A 17,877-nucleotide genomic window follows, 5' to 3' on the forward strand; every position below is an offset into this window, starting at 1 on the left:
GCCAGGCGCAAATAACTACCCATAGAAGCCTATCATAAACTACATGACATATTATTATTGCCTCATGATGGAATGTTAGTTATGTGTAGCGAAATATATGATTGCGTGTGACAAACTATCCTAGAAAAACCAACTACCTTAAAAATTGCCCAAACATTCATAAACCAATTTGCCAAAGAGTTATACCGAAATACGTGTTCCACAAATCCGAACGATCGCCACAAAAATAAGCGACGCTCGGGATGGCCTGTAACGAATCCCACAAACGCTGCACGACGCGTAAAGGACGTTATTAGGCAAGCACGCAAAATCGAAGTCGCATAAACAAAAGTAGACGCAAACAGAAAACGAGAACCAGCCAGGGACGCATTTTCAACGCCCCTGGCTAGGCGCCAGAATTTCTCACGCCCTACGATGGGCGCTGAAGTTGCCGCTTGGCCTTCTGGTCAGGCGCAGCAGCCTCGGTGCCCGCGCAAAAGGAAAATATGTAGCACAAATAACCGTTTGTAAAAAAAAATTGCTACGAGGGCGTAAGAAAAGCACTCGATTCTAAAAGCGACTCATAAAAAATAAGTAACTCTTTGTGTCGTTGTTAGGCCTCCTACGACGATAATGCTCGGCGCCGAAACCGAACATGCCAATAATTATAAATGTCACACGGGCAAAGATTTTCAAAAATATAAAGAGTTCAAATTGCACACATAATAGTCCAAATATACTAGTCTGACTTAAGGGTAGTCATAAAATGTCTAAAAACCGACTCACGAAACAAACTAATGTGTCTCCTACTCCACAACAATAAGGCAGGGCCCCTGAATACGTACCCGTGATAGCCATCAAGGAGCGCGATGGAAGAAGCATATCCCGAACATCTATACCTAGAGGTTGCACAAACCCAAGAGATGCATACTCTGGAACACGACCCTCTACGTTCTCAAAGGCCACTCGCCTCAAAGAACCATGCTATGCTAAAAACGCTCCCCAACTCACATGCTTTCGGGCTATTGTTTGGGTTAGAAAAGAAAAGAGCGAGGAATGAAACAGAAATTATGGCATTAGCCCTTCAAGATGAATTGTTCGATCCTACTAAGTTGATCGCTCCATCACCCTCAAAAGATGACCAAATCCAACGAGGGTGGCGCAAGACTTTCAAATGGACTAATGCTCGTGGGATGAAGTTCAAGATGTCTGCGGGGAGGATCCGATGTACGAAGAATTAGAGTCCGAACCTAGCAAAATTGTAACCCTTCCCAAAAATAGTTTAGACCCGGAAATATCTACTCCGGGAGATCTTTTTGATGTAATGCTTCATGACTTTAATAAGATAAACAAAACTTTTGAGTATATGCCGCTTAAAAATCCGAGTAATAATGCAGAATGTCTCGCCACTAATGAGCACGAAAAAGCTGTAAATGAACAAGAACTCAAAACTCCTATAATTGAGGACACAGAATCGGTAAATATTAGAACAGAAGAAAATCCTAAAATCATTAAAATTGGCCTCACCTTAACTCCCACTGAAAAGGCCGATCTAATCTCCACTTTGCGGGAATTTGAGGGTGTCTTTGCTTGGTCCTACAAAGACATGCCAGGAATAGATCGAGAAATCGCTAAGCATAAAATTTCGCTAGATCCCAAAATGACGCCAGTAAAACAAAAGCTACGGCGGCTCAAACCAGAGATAGCCTTGAAAATAAAAGAAGAAGTCACTAAACAATTAGACGCCGGCTTCATAAAAGTCTCCAACTACCCAGAATGGGTGGCCAATATTGTCCCCGTAGCTAAAAAAGATGGACGAGTGCGAATGTGCGTAGACTTCCGAGACCTCAACAAAGCCAGTCCCAAAGATGACTTCTCTCTACCTCACATTGACATACTAGTAGACAACACCGCAGAACACGCGCTTCTCTCCTTTATGGACGGGTACGCCGGATATAACCAAATACTTATGGCAGAAGAAGACATGGAAAAAACAACCTTCATTACCCCTTGGCGTACATATTGTTACACTGTAATGCCTTTTGGTTTAAAAAACACGGGGGCCACCTATCAAAGAACAGCCACCACGTTACTCCATGACATGATACACAAAGAAATCGAGGTCTACGTAGACGACATGATCGTCAAATCTAAAGACCGGCACGGTCACCTCCCGGCACTTAGAAAGTTCTTCACTCGAATCTTGAAATATAACATGAGACTAAATCCACAAAAATGTGTGTTCGGGGTAACCTCTGGAAAATTGCTAGGATATGTTGTTAGTACGCGAGGAATCGAGATTGACCCATCCAAGATCAAAGCCATTACCGAAATGCCCCCACCAAAAACTGAAAAACAGATAAGGGGCTTCCTAGGAAAGCTGCAATACATTAGTAGGTTCATTTCCAAGCATACTATGACTTGCGAGCCAATATTCAAAAAATTAAGAAAAGAAGAAAAAGCCGAATGGGATGAACAATGCCAAATTGCCTTCGATAAAATCAAAGAATATCTAAGCAAACCACCCGTCCTTTCCCCGCCTTTGCCCGGAATCCCTTTACGCCTATACCTAACCGTCACGGATACTGCAGCAGGAGCTATGCTCTCACAGTGTGTACATGGATCCGAGCGAGCCATTTACTACTTGAGCAAGAAGTTCATACAGTACGAGACGAGATACACAGAACTTGAGAAAACCTGCCTCGCCCTCGTCTGGGCATCCAAAAAACTCAGACATTACCTATTGGCCCACACTGTTCATATAGTGTCACAACTAGACCCCTTAAAATATATGTTCGAAAAGCTCTCCCTAAATGGTCGCCTATCCAGGTGGCTGGTCATGCTCTCAGAATTCGACCTAAAATTCATGCCAGAAAAAACAATCAAAGGAAAAGCGGTAGCCGAGTTCCTGGCCGAGCATGCCACGAATGAGGAAACCACGGAAGCTTACCTCCTCCCTGACGAGGAACTTCTGATGATACGAGACGACTATTGGACACTATACTTCAATGGCGTGTCCAATCAGAAGGGATGCGGCGTCGGAGTTCTCCTAGTCAGTTCCGAAGGGGCCCATATACCAATTTCCGTCAAACTTGACTTCGAGGCCACAAACAACGCTGCCGAATATGAAGCCTGCATAGTTGGGCTAGAGGCCGCAGTTAGCCTCGGAGTCAAGCATCTACAAGTCTTCGGGGATTCTTCCCTAATAATTAACCATATATCCAAAAGATGGAAGGTCCAAAGCACTAGTCTCTCAAAATATCAAGCTCACTTAGACCAAATAGTCGAGCAATTTGAAAAAATCGAGTATACGTACTTACCAAGAGACGACAACCGATTCGCGGATGCACTAGCAAAGCTAGCTTCAATGCTCAACATCCCGAATGAATGGGACGGAATGACCCTTCGGGTCGAACGAAGGAAAGAGTAGGCTTATTGTTGTGCCATAGACTCCAAACCTGAAAACACCGAAGAAGAACCATGGTATACGGACATCCTTCGTTACAAAACAAGTGGGGAATTCCCCCCAAACACCTCCCCGCGAGCACAAAAGGCCCTACGCCTCCTCGCTTCACAATATAGCATAATTCTGGGGGAACTGTACAAATACACGCCGAATAAGATCAAGTTACTTTGTGTCCACCAAAACCAAGCCCAAAGACTAATGGAAGAATACCATAACGGCGTGTGCGTACCTCATATGAACGGAAAAATGCTATCCCGAAAAATATCCCGCTCAGGGTACTATTGGACCACTATGGAAACCGATTGCCATCACTTTGTAAAAACTTGCCCAAAATCCCAGATCTTCAGTAACCTTAACCACTTACCACCCTCAGAACTATACACCTTCACTTCTCCATGGCCCTTTTCTACCTGGGGTATAGATATAATCGGCAAGGTAACACCAACAGGCGTAGGGGGGCACGAGTATGTTTTAGTCGCAATTGATTACTTCACTAAATGGGTAGAGGCAGTCTCCTATGAAAAATTAACGGCCAAACATGTCGCCCGATTCCTAGAAAAGAACATATTCTGTCGATACGGGGTTCCACATGAAATCATAAGTGACCAAGGTTCCCACTTTAGGGCCGAAGTCCAAGACCTGCTCGAAAAATATCATGTCAAACATCATAAATCCTCTCCCTATAGGACGCAAATGAACGGCGCGGTAGAGGCGGCCAACAAAAATATTAAAGTCATAATCGAAAAAATGGCCGAAAATTATAAGGATTGGCCCAACAAATTACACTTCGCATTATGGGGCTATCGAACCTCAATCCGCACCTCCATTGGAGTAACACCCTACTCCTTGGTATACGGAATGGAAGCAGTTCAACCGATCGAGTTCGAAATTCCCTCCCTCCGGATCGTCCTAGAAAGCAAGCTGCCCGAGGCCGATTGGGTTCAAGCTAGGTACGACGAGCTCGTCCTTTTAGACGAACGGAGGTTGAGAGCTTTACATCACGTGCAAGTGTATCAAAAGCGCACCGCAAGGCAATTCAACAAAAGAGCCAAACCTCGAAATATCAAAGAAGGCGATTTTGTGTTAAAAGAAGTCCGCACACCTACTACGGACCCTCGAGGAAAATTCCGGCCTAATTGGACCGGACCATATTTTGTAAAGACCATCCTACCTGGCGGAACAGTCCAACTAGCCGACATAAATGGAGCGGAATTCGCTAACCTCACGAATTTAGACCAATTGAAAAAGTACTATATTTATTAAAATTCAGTCCGGAGTTAAGGCATCTAATAAAACACATTAAGACTCATAAGCAAGCATTCTGCGCATTACTCTAAGCAAACGGCTTAAAACTCACTAAAGTAGAAAGGACGAAGGATAAAGTTTCAGCGCCCAGGACTGGGCGCCTTTATTTTTAACGCCCAGGCCTGGGCGCCGATATTTCCTACGCCCGTATTTGGGCGTCATTCTCTCTTGCCACCTATCCTCCCGCTTCTGCAAGTGTTCGTACTCCTTTTTTCGGATCATCAAAAGAACCACGAACACTTAGGGGGGTAGCAGATGTGTAATGAACGCCCCTTTCAAAAAAAAATTCAAATCATGGCTTAAACTACGCGCGACCTGATTCTGACAAGATACGTAGGCAATCCTTATCAAGGATTCGGTCCAATAAAAATTAAAAAAAAATACTAAAGTCATGGAGCACATCAAGACAAAAGGATATTACAAAGGGCACTATACCCTAACCCATGCACGGGCAAGGCCAAATAGAATGAAAACAAAGCACCCAGAATTTTCAGGAACGAGCCCAACAAAGGAGTATGGCACGAGTCGGCAAAAAACGAAAAAATAGTGGACATGCATATGTAATACCCCAAGTAGCCGGCTAGTCTAAAAACATGTGTGCACTCTTGTATGAACTCATTATTTTTATGGAATTCTTTCTCTTTTCGAAATTCGTCGTTGGTTTAGAAAGCTAGTATTGCTATAATATGTTGAGGCAAAGCCCATGGAAGGCTCAAAACATTCTTGCACCCAAAATTCGCAAAAAAATAAAATATATATACATGCGGAATACAAGAAATGAATATATACAAAACAGGAGGCAAGCCTAAGACTCGTCATCGGCTTCATGTCTCCAAGCCTCGCCGGTCCATCCACTCCACTCCCCGTGGTATGAGGACCCCCAACCAGAATCACCCCAAAAATGAGGCTCTGGCTGCAACTCGGGGCTAGGCTCTCGAGCCACCGACACGGAACATCGCCTACGCTCCGGCTCGGACCTCTCCCCGGAAGAACTCACCCCCACATCGGAACGGCGATGCCGTAGGGGCGAGTGTCGAGCCCTCTCTCTCTCCTCACGACCGCGTCCCCCACCCGAGGGACCTGCGTCGTCGGCCCCGGCTCGTCCAGCCCCGTCTGCAAAAACAAAAGGAGGGTGAGTAACTGAAAGCCAAACAAAAGGTACAGATCAAAAGAAAAAAGAGGGCACATTACCCGAGTGGAGTGGGGGCTCCTGCAAGAAAGTGCAGATCGGGCCCGAACCAACGCGGACTTCAACCGGTTGATCACCCCCACCATCGCGTTGGCCAGGGCTGGAACCTGAAACAGGAATGTTAGTAACAAAAGAAAAAAAACAAAAGGTATAAGAAGAGTGTACAAATAAAAGGTGCATACCGCCTGTACTCCCTCAGGGAGCGGAGCATGGAAAACCCGGTCTTCCGAGACAGTCTCCACAATCTCGGATCCACTCTCTCCAGTATACGAGATCCGAGCATCGGGAAGCACCCATCCCCCAAACGAAGGGTCAGAATACTCCTGCACAAAACATAGTAAACATAAACACATAGGCACGAGCATGAAAACCCTAACAAAAAAAATCAAGTACAAAAAGAGAGAGCAACTCAAAACGCCAGGCTCCGGGAGACGAAGAGAATCCTGGATAAACTGATAATAGCTAGCTCCCGCTATCACCAACTCCGTCGCCGGCACGCCAGTCCTCGAGTGGACCCTCCACGACTCGCCTATCGAACGAGTAGACAACATGGTCGCTGGCGGAGGCATAGGCACCGAAAAAAACCCGACCGTCTGCATACGTACCCGCTCTCCCAGGTACCAAACAGGGTCGCGGCGGCCAACGAACAAGACCCGCATCTGGCTCAGGGCATAACTATCCCTGACCGAAGCATAAGTACCCCTAAAAGAGAGCCATGGGGTCCAAACCACCTGTTTCGTATAGACACGCTCAGATCTCGCACATAGAAAATAAAAGAAAAATAACAAAATACGAGATAGAGGATAAGATTCTGTACATGCTCAGGGTTCCCGTCCCGAATGAGATCCCACACGGTATCGGGCGGTGGACGCGCAGTCAGCTTCTTCTTCCAACCCCAATGACGACCGGCAGGGTACTCCAAAGGCCCCAGCCCCTTTCAGGGAGCCAGCCAAGGCAAGTGCTCAAAGGCCCACAGCTATAAAAGGAAAAGACAATAATACGTCAAAAAAAAGGGGCCCGGTAAAAGCGAGAAAACAAAAGAAAGGCTAGGCACATACCTCGATCAAACGTGGCACTCCCGCCAATGTAATGACAAAGTGACGTCTACACGGGTCCGAGTCGCGCACCGCCAAACTAATCTAGCCGACGAGCGTCGCGTAGCCCAATTCGCCCCAGCAATAGTCACCCAGCGTAGACACGTCCTCCACCATGCCTATCCACCACGGGTCAAAGGTGTCAGTCGGACCCGATAGAAAAGTGGAAGTAATAAAATGGAGGTAGAACAGCCGGGCCTGTCTCGAAGACGACTCCTCCACTCCATGCTCCAGGGCCCACATCAGGTCAGCAAAAGGTATCCCACGGGGCTGGTACGAAGGCAATCTCATGCCCATCCACGAGCCCAGGAGCCTGGTACCCTCAGCAACCGTCGGCGGTGGGCCATCCGACCCCAGGCGAACGGGGTTCCCTGTAAAGGTCAAGCCCGTCAAAGCCGTGTAGTCCTCAGGAGTGATCGTCATCTCACCCCAAGGAAAATAGAAAGTGTTGGTGGTATCCCACCACAACCTCATGAACGACCGCAGAAAGGACAGGGAGATGTTAAGCCGCAGTATCTCCCAGAAGGTCTCGACCACTGGAAATAGTGAGCTCGCCCTCACCAAAGCCTAGGCGTCCGAGCTCAGGAAACCAAAAATAGTCTCGCTCTTCGCTGCACCGTAGCCGCGAACCGTAGTGTCCCTCCTCGCGTGAAGGCGGGTAGTCACGTGGTGCTCTAGGTCGTAGTGCAGGTCTTGACCGTCGTAGAACTTAGGACCCAACCATAGGGGTCCCGCGCCAGTAGACTGACGCGTCATGCCACGCTCCTCGTGGCCACCAGAAGGAGGTGACAACTCGTCAGACATGCTGATCAACGATACAACAAGGCATTATACCTTTAACAAAATTGGCACTCACACCAATCACTAAAAAGTGCATTTCGCTCATAAAATGGAGTCATACAATTTTTGTTCCCTAAAAACATGATACTAAGTTCATATTGAGCAAAAATTCCATAAGTGGAAAAAATTATTATTAACTCCAATAAAATCAAAATTCTTCCATAATTTGTCATTCATGAATTATGAGGAACGCAAGCAATATACCAAAAACACCTACATTGTAAGAAAACACTAGAGTCGTAGGAATACTTGGGGGCTAGTGTAAACATGCCCAAATTCAACAAGATTCAGCATACTTGCGAAAATTAACATGCACAAACTAATTAACATGTTATGTAGAACATTTCCAACTATCTGATTGAAGGAAAGGGGCACAAAATCAAAAACCCCCAAATCAATTTCATGTACAAAAAATCTTGACCAAAAATACTGAAATTGACAAAAAAGCTCAAAATTACTGAAAATTACTTACATTGGTAAGATTAGGGAGTGACTTGGAGTAGAATTCGCAAAGAAAAGTGAAGAAACGAGCAAAAAATCAGTTGAAAGAGGTGAGGAGTTTGAGCGAAAATGGCGGAAATGGGAAAGGAAGGAGACGGTCCGCGTATTTAAAGACCAGTCTCCCCTTCGCATTTTCAACGCCCAGCTCTGGGCGTTAGAAATTCTCGCGCCCAGAGCTGGGCGCTGAAAGTGTTTCCCAGACAGCGAATATTCGTTGTCGGGCACGCGCAATCCCTATTTGTGTAAAACATCCGTTATCTGGACATTTCTTTCCCAAAAACGGTATTTTTGCAATATCGTTAACAAAAAAAATATACACAGTGTGGACCCACTTGTAGGACACACCTAATCAGGAAATATTGCGCCCCACCAACAGGTTGTGATCGCAAAAAGCCCTTCTACATAGGCAAAATGAAAAGGCAAGAAATTCAAAATGGGCTCGCCCACCCTCAGAGGGCGGGGTCTGCGTCACTAGCCGCGCAGGTCCTCAGTTTTCGAAAAATAGAATCTTAAAAAAAAAAAAATGAAACAGGCTCGCCATCTTCAGCCGGCGGGGTCTACGGCGCAAACCACGTAGGTCTTTATTTTCAAAAAATGAACACAAAACAAATTCCAAAATAGATTCGTCCACTTCTATCGGACGGGGTGTCCACCCTTAGCGGACAGGTTCGCCATCTTTAGCCGACGGGGTCTACGTCACAAACCGCGTAGGTCCTTATTTTCAAAATTTCAAAAATAGATTCGTCCACTCTATCGGACGGGGTGTCCACCCTTAGCGGACAGGCTCGCCATCTTTAGCCGGCGGGGTCTGCGTCATTAACCGCGTAGGTCCTTAGTCGCTGCAGCGATAACTTTTTCTGGTTTTCCGTTTTTCCAAAAAAGAACGATGTGAGTAGCTTTCCCTTTTTCCAAAGATTGGTTTTCCGTTTTTTTCCAAAAAAGAACGATGTGCTGGATTTTCCTTCGTTTTACGTCCCATAAAAACAAGGGGGTTTTCTCGTTTAGCTAACCCTGAAAATGAGAATCTTTAAAAACATTTTTTACCTCGTGATTGGGCTTGGCCAGGCCCAATTACACTTTATAGCTTTGATTTCGAAAACATCTGTAGCTACTCCCAATGACAAAGTGAGGGAGTTCCTACGCCTCTTTAGATACTTCCAATGACAAAGTGAGGAAGTTTCTATACTATCGGTTGACAAATCCCAATGACACGTGAGGGGTATGTCGACACTTCAAGTGATGACCCTTAAGTCAAATGTTATCACTCGATGGCTCGTGAGACCCTCGCCAAAACAAGTCACCACGGCTTGTGCGACGCACTCCGTCTAATACTTTGACCATCGTCTTACTCCAAGACTCAGTCAAAGTGGGGGCTAACTGTAGACACCTACTTTTGTCCCCATTCCCGAAAGGGAAGGTTCGATGATGAAAACATAAATCTCCACTTGACAACGCATCTCCTATAAAATAACGAATCTCAATTCCCCTTTTTATTTCACCCGAAACCTGCTATTTATAGAAACCTGCTATTTATGGAAACCTGCTAAAAATAGTAACTACCGTAATGAGTAGTTGTTAAAAGTGGCAAGTCATAAAAGATAGAAACCTGTCAGAATTAGGTGTTGCACTCCAACATAAATCCTAAATGAGATAGAGATTATGAGAGAATCCTATTCCTATAATATGATTCGAAAATAAGAGTCACGTATTAATTAAAATCCTAACGAGCCTAGAGTTCGTAACGGGCCCAGACGCATTCCGTCATAAGGTTAATACGCACTAAAAGACTCAATTAAGTCTCAAGCACTCCGGATTTAGGAATCCGAATCTGACTAAGAAAACAGCCCAGATCCTATTTTCAACGCCTGGCTCTGGGCGCCGAAATCTTCGGCGCCCAGGCCTGGGCGCTGAAATTACCTGGGACGTATTCTTTCCTAATTCCTCGTGTATTAGAGCTCTACAATTCTATCTTTCCACGAACTCTTTTCTATAAATAGGGCCTTAAGTTCGACGTGAAAAGGACACAACAACACAATTATTATTCTGAGTATTGACTCCAACCCCTAAGCCTAAGCCTCACGTTGCGAAATTGATCACGCGTTCTGTCGCAATCAATCCATAAATCGAACAGAACGTATCCCGTCCCATAATTTGAGATTCGTTAAATAAAAGGAGAAATAGCAAAGTCAATGTGGTTAGTTTTCTGAGAACCGTGACGCACCTCTCAAGGGTGCGTCGTAATGTGTCCCTTTTCCATGGTTTAATTGCTTTCCTCGCCCTTATATGAACTGTTAAACTAACTAAATCTGATTGTTCGATCACGCCTAATAAATATGATATTTTTGGGAAATTGGATTATCATGCCAAGTCCCTTAAAACAATCTAAATTAGATAATCGCGCTCGATCTAGTACTATATGTTGCATATTGTTAAAATCAACTCAGATTAGTTTAATAGTTAACGCATGTCCCTTCAATTATTTATGCTGAGCTAGTAAGGGTATCCTGCCTCTGGAGTTATCGAATAGCGAGCACTCCTCTCGGTAGTTACAGTCCCCCGAACCCTCAATCTCTACCCTGCGGGTGTACGTTGAGCGATCCCCACCACCAGGGATCATAAGGGAACCTACGGCCGTCGTGGTCAAACATAATTGCACTCCCTTTATGTCACGATAACCGGGTTTTGTCAGTTTTTCTCATTGTCGTTAAAAACTGAATGGCGACTCCTATATTACTAGTCAATTGGGTGTAAACTCACAGGAAATCCAATTACACTTGATTTGACAAAAAGAAGCGTCACACCCACGAGGGACGAGGTCACGCATTAGCCTCGTGCTTTTTCGACCCCCTCACACTCACCTTTGGCTTAGTATTGATCTTAATGGAAATGACTACATGCCTCCGGCTTCCTATTCTATGTCTAGGGAGGAAAAAGAGAGATTTTTAAATGTTTTGCAGAAACTTAAAATTCCGGATGGATATGGATCTAACCTTTCTAGTTGTGTGAATCTGAAGCAAAGGAAGTTGATTAACCTCAAAAGTCATGAAAACCATGTTCTAATGCAAGATATCCTTCATGTTGCCTTAAGAGCTTCTAACGCTACAAAAGTGATTGACTTGTTGGCTAGATTGTCTTCCTTTTTCAAAAAGTTGTGCTCTACTACTATTGATCCAGATGATTTAGACGGTCTTCAAGATTTATGTTTTAACTCTTTGTGAGTTAGAAACAGAGTTTCTGCCTCCATTTTTCACAATCATGGTCCATTTGTTGATTCACTTAGTGGAGGAGGTTAAACTTGGTGGACTAGTGCAATACAGATGGATGTATCCCATTGAAAGGTTTATATCTTACCTGTCTAAATTATACTATTTTATTAAATATTTTACATTTATTTTATGAAAATGTTTTATTTGAATGGTACTTGTCCCATTTGAAATCACATGTAATTAATAAAGCCCAACCTGAAGGATCTATTGCGGAAGGCTTCCTTTTAGAGGAGACAATTAGGTTTTGTTCGAGATATCTTCAAGGTGTTAAGACCATCTTCAACATGCCTAAAAGAATGGATGATGAAATTTCAAATCCTAATGATTACTTGTTTAATTCTGGTGGTTGAGTCATTGGGAAGGAGGTCAGCATTCGCCTTGATGACCAAAGCTTAAAACAAGCCCATCGCTACGTTTTACTTCACTCTGATGAGACCAAAGGGGAACTAGAGTAAGTATTATGTTGGTTTTCTTTTGAATAACAATTTTTATAATAAATCACTCTTATGTTTTTATATCTTCTTCCATGAAGTGAATTTTTAACCGAGAAAATGAACTTAGAAATTTCCATCATGGAGAGTGATGAAAGGAAATGGATCATCAATGAATTTGGAGGGTGGCTGCAAAACAAGGTTACTTAAGTTCTTTTAATGTGAATAAATACTTCTTTTTATGTAAAAATAAACTTTATTTGATTTAATGAAGCATTATCGTAGGTACATTGCATAGATACAACCACCGAAGATGGGAAACTAAGAAAAGCTTTGGCGGGTGGTTTGCATTATTATGGTAGAAAATTAAAAGGATACATAATCAATGGATACAAATTCCTTTCCATTGATCGCGATTGTCGTCTTTCAAGACGAATTCTGGAGTCTTGGTTGAAACGGATGGAGTGGCATACTATGGAAAAGTGATGGATATCTATGAATTAAATTATTTTGGAGATTACAAAGTTATATTGTTTCGTTGTGATTGGGTAGACATTCATAGGGGTGTAAGAGCATATCCAAACGGCGGAGTATGTGTCAATTTTTCTAAATTGATGCATACTGGACGATTATTGCAAGATGATCCATTTGTATTCTCATCTCAAGCAAAAAGGATGGTTCCATGTTGTTAAGAATAAGCCTAGAGATTTGTTTTATTCAGGTGATTCTTTACCATTAGAGAAAGAGGGTGGGGCCGATTGATCATGCTTATTTGTTTTATACTGGAATCATTGTATTTGTATTTTTATTCTATTGATTCAATCTATGGACTTATTATCTTTTTGGGTATAATGGGTTTTGTGTACTCTATTATATATCTAATTTAGGCAAGGTTTTTTTTTATTCCATGGTGTTTTCTGTTTTGAATGCCAATGCAATTACGCAACACTATATAACGCAACATTGTTTTGAATGAAGTGTTTAGTAAGTGCATCCATATGTGTGTGTGTGTGTGTGTAATAATAAATAATGGCAGAGACATCCATTATGTGTGTGTGTGTGTGTGTCTCTGTCTGCGTGTGTTGCGAAATGTATCCATTGCACCTATGTGCCTTGTACGGTAAGGAATGTATCCATTTCCTGGTTAAGCTTGTATGCAAATTTACCGTTTGTTTTTCCTTTGAATAAAAATTAGATGGTGGGTAAGTTAGTAGAAATTATTGCCTAGTCCGGGATTATTGCTCCCTCCAATACAACTATACAAGAATTGGCGGCCACCCGTCCAATACAATTGAGTATCATCTTGGAACTGGAAGGAGTATTGGTTTTTGACCATGCCTGGAACTGCATATTAATATATTTTGATAACAATTGAGATATAAATACATTTAAAACCCCTTTCTTTTCAAACTATCAAAGATTAATCCAACTTTTTGTAACATTCTTAGATTAGTGCCACATTCGAATTAGCTGGGGATCATTCCGTGTCTTAATTTATGAAAATTTCCGAATAATGGGTCTCTGATCACTTGGGATTTTTGTGATAATGTGAGTTGTTTCAATTCTATGATTAATATTAGTAATATTACAGATTTCGTTTTTTTGGACTTCTCAGCTGTTAATTTGATTTGGTGGGTTATGAATTCGTTCATGCACTACTACAAAAATAGGAATAAGAAACGCGGAATATAGAGTAGTCAAGTGTGGTAAGCGTTTCACAGGATTATATAGAGCGGTTTTCTGTGTTGACAGTTTCATGTTTAAAAGAATATAGAGCGCCTAGGAGAGTTAACTGTTACATATATTTTTACCCTAAAAAATAAAATAAAAAGCTAATAGCATATAGAGCAGTGTGTGCATTTCGTGTACTATATACCAATTTAAAAAAAACAGATAAAAAAAATAAACCAAATTTGGGAAAATTTGGCGGGATATCTAAAAAAAATCAAAACTGTGCACTTCTTCTCGCGCAAAACCATCCCAAATTAACCTAATTAATTCACCACGCTGAGAACTCTTCCCAGCGAACCGTATTACTCACAAACTGCGTACCATCACCACCGCTGATCGATCTCCCGCCGACCCCAAACTTCGTACCATCACCACCGCCGTCAAGGTTGTACGGCCACCGCACGCACGCTCCACCACTTTGAATTTCTGAGGTTAGCATCCTTAATTTGTTGACAATTTATCCATTCAATATTATTAAATATCAGATTGTAATGCCTGAGTATGAAATTCTTGTTATAATACGTATTAGAATAGGTTTTCAATGAATTTTAGGTCTAATTAAATAGAATTGCAGTTAATTTAGTAGAATTATGGTAGAATATGATGAACGTAGTCTAATTAAACTGAAGTTTTTTGGTAAATACAATTTAAGATGAATTAAGTTAAAATTCCGAAATAAAGAGGGGAAGGAAAAATGATTTCTTATAGTCTGGGAGATGTCAGACAGGCTCCAAACGTGTGAGAGCCTATTGGCCTCTGATTGTGGCAGAGTGCATGGCTGCTGCTAAGGCTGTCCGTCTTGCTGCATTCATGCCCTATCTGATGTGATTATTGAAGCTGGTTGCCAGGTGCTTGTCAACAGATTATGCAAAGCATCGATTTTCTTAGTCGACCTTGATGCAATACTAGAGGATATTCTTTGGACTAGCTCCAATTTTAATTCGATTAGTTGGTGTCATTGAAAGCGAGATAGGAATATAGTAGCCCACAATCTTGCTCGTTTAGTTCCCTTTGGAGTTGAACAAATTTGGGAGAACCATAGTCATTGTGAGGTTGGTCCGTATGTTATGATGGATAAGTTAATAATACAGGCACCAACGCTTGCTCCATATGTTTTTGTTTTTAAATTTGAGTAAAGGGGGTTCATGTTCGATAAGGACCTAATGCCCTTAATTGCATTTTTGTTAATATTGTCTTTACAATTATGTGTTTTTTATTAACTTACTAGTTTGTAGAAATGGATCGAAGTTGGATAACAACAACAAAATTGGGGGACCCAAAATACAAAGCTGGAGTTATGGAATTTCTCAAATTTGCTTTGGATAATAATAGTGAAGGTCGTGATAGGTTGCCTTGTCCTTGTTATATGTGTCACAATCTTATGCATCACAAAGTTGACGAAATACTCAACCATTTGAGTAAATGGGAATTTGATATAACATATACTCATTGGTATCGCGCGTCATGGTGAAAAAAGGGAAGAAACTTCTTCCCATCAAGGCGATAATACTGATGAAGGTGGTACTGTGGAGGAAATGATGGATCAACTTCATGAAATAGTTGATGATGATCCTCAGGTGATAGAGGAATTGTTGACTGATTCTGAACTTCCCTTATACAAAGAGAGTAAGTACACAAAACCATCGGCTATAGTTAAGCTTTACAATGTGAAGGTGGGTCATAGTGTGACAGATCAGTGTTTTACGGCGTTCCTTAAGGTGTTTAAAGACATACTTCCACCCGGAAATGTTTTTCCTAGCAGTACATATAAGGCAAAAAAGATGTTGTGCACAACGGACTTGAATTACGAAAAAATTCATGCTTGTCCTAACGATTGCATACTGTATCGAGATGAATTTGAAGCTTTAAAGAATTGCCCTGAGTGCAATGTCTCGAGGTACAAGAAAAAGGAAGGAGTTCCGGCTAAGGCTTTGTGGTACTTTTCAATAATACAAAGGTTCAAAGAGAATGTATGCAGATGCAGGAGATGCAGAGAAGTTGACATGGCATAAATTTGGTCGGAAAAAAAATGATCGGTTACTAAGACATCCAGCTGATTCTCCGCAATGGAAATTTATTGATGGAAAGTTCGATGATTTTGGTAAAGAAGAAAGAAACCTACGCCTTGGATTGTCTATTGATGGTATGAATCCATATAGTTCCCTTAGTAGCACTTAGAGTACTTGGCCGGTCATGTTGGTGACTTACAACTTACCTCCTTCCTTATGTATGAAAAGAAAGTATATTATCATGTCAATGCTTATATCTGGGCCAAAACAGCCAGGAAATAACATTGATGTGTACTTGGCACCTCTTATTGACGATTTAAATTTATTGTGGGAAAAAGGGGTTGAAGTATTTGATGGCAGTTGGAATGAAATGTTCAATTTAAGAGCCATGTTATTCTGCACTATGCAAGATTATCCAGCATATGGTAATCTTTCTGGTTATACCGTGAAAGGAGAATGTGCGTGTCCTATATGTGAAAATGGTTGGAAGGGAAGGTGGGTAAAAGCATCGGGAAAACATGTCTACTTTGATCATTGTCCATTTCTTCCTCATGATCATCCGTACCACAAATTGAAAAAGGCCTTTAATGGGGAACAAAATTTTGAAAGTCCTCCAAAAGTCTTTACTAGCCAAGAAGTGTTTGAAAAGGTAAAAGACATTAAAATTACATTTGGAAAGTTGAAGAAAAACAAGGATGCCCTTTCTACACAGGGATACAAGAAGTGTTCCGGTTTTTGGCGTCTTCCTTATTGGAGATTTCTATTTGTTAGGCATTCTTTAAATGTGATGCATATCGAGAAGAATGTATTTGATAGTCTGATTAGCACATTATTGAATATTCCTCAGAAGACAAAAGACGTTCCTAAGGCTCGGGCTGGCTTAAAGGAATTGAATATTAGAAATGAGCTACATGTTGTTGAGGAGACTGGAAAACGGAAGTATTTACCCCCTGCTGCCTATACATTGTCCAAAAAGGAGAAAGTCGAGCTTTGTTCTTCCTTAGCTGGAGTTAAAGTGCCTGAGGGTTATTCTTCAAACATTTATTCTCTTGTTTCAATGGAGAATTTGAAACTCCTGGGGCTGAAGTCTCATGATTGCCATGTTCTGATGGAAGATTTCTTACCTGTTGCTATTCGTTCAATTTTGCCTAAAAATGTACGATATGCCATTATTAGGTTATGTTTTTTCTTTAAGGCAATACACAGTAAAGTCATAAATCCTAAAGATTTGGATTCTTTGGAGATCGAAATTGCTGTTATTTTGTGCCAATTGGAGATGTATTTTCCCCCAGCTTTTTTTGATATCATGATACATTTGCCTATTCAATTGGTAAGAGAGATCAGATTTTGTGGTCCCACACACATGAGAGCTCAATGGGCCTTTGAAAGGCAAATGAAAACATATAAAGGATATGTTAAGAATACTTTTCGACCCGAGGCTTGTATTGCAGAGAGAATGTTGTATGAGTTAGCTATGGAATTTTGTCTTGAACATATAGACCATCCGAAGACAATAGGGCTTCCTACATCTCGACATAGTGGCCGATTTGATGGTATGGGAACCATAGGTCGTAGACAACATGACATGCCTCTTGACAAGTGGCACATGGCTCACACATATGTTCTTTTTAATGATGATGAAGTTGCACCGTATGTCAACCGGCACATGTCTTTCTTAAAGACACAAAATTGAAGGTCTAACCCAAAAGCATTAGCTATTGAGCATAGTAAATCATTTTGTTTTTGGTTCAAAGATCAAGTAATGAAAGAGCGCCAAAATTCATTACAACCCGTTTCCGATCGACTTAGGAGTTTATGTTATGGTCCAGATTTCTCTGTCACTTATTATGCTGCATATGTTATTAATGGTTGTACATTCTACACAAGGGACCAAGATGATCAAAGTACCATGCAAAACAGTGGGGTATCTCTTGAAGCCGAAGCAATGCATTTTTCAAGTGCTAAAGACAACCGTCCTATCTATAGTAAAATGCAATATTATGGAGTAATTGATGAGATATGTGAGTTGCATTATATGGGGTTTTCAATACCTGTATTTGGTAGTA

The 17,877-nt window shown here is 41.9% G+C and overlaps 1 protein-coding gene across 1 annotated transcript; it reads left to right on the forward strand.

The window, feature by feature from the left end:
• Window positions 1–16,052: 16,052 nt before the first annotated feature.
• On the forward strand, window positions 16,053–17,504 carry LOC110805195 (uncharacterized). Its single transcript, XM_022010799.2, has one exon. The coding sequence runs from the start codon at window positions 16,053–16,055 to the stop codon at window positions 17,502–17,504; it is 1,452 nt and encodes a 483-aa protein (XP_021866491.2).
• The last annotated feature ends 373 nt before the right edge of the window (window positions 17,505–17,877 follow it).

This window comes from Spinacia oleracea, chromosome 3, assembly GCF_020520425.1.
Source record: "Spinacia oleracea cultivar Varoflay chromosome 3, BTI_SOV_V1, whole genome shotgun sequence".
In the NCBI taxonomy this organism is placed as follows: domain Eukaryota; kingdom Viridiplantae; phylum Streptophyta; class Magnoliopsida; order Caryophyllales; family Amaranthaceae; genus Spinacia; species Spinacia oleracea.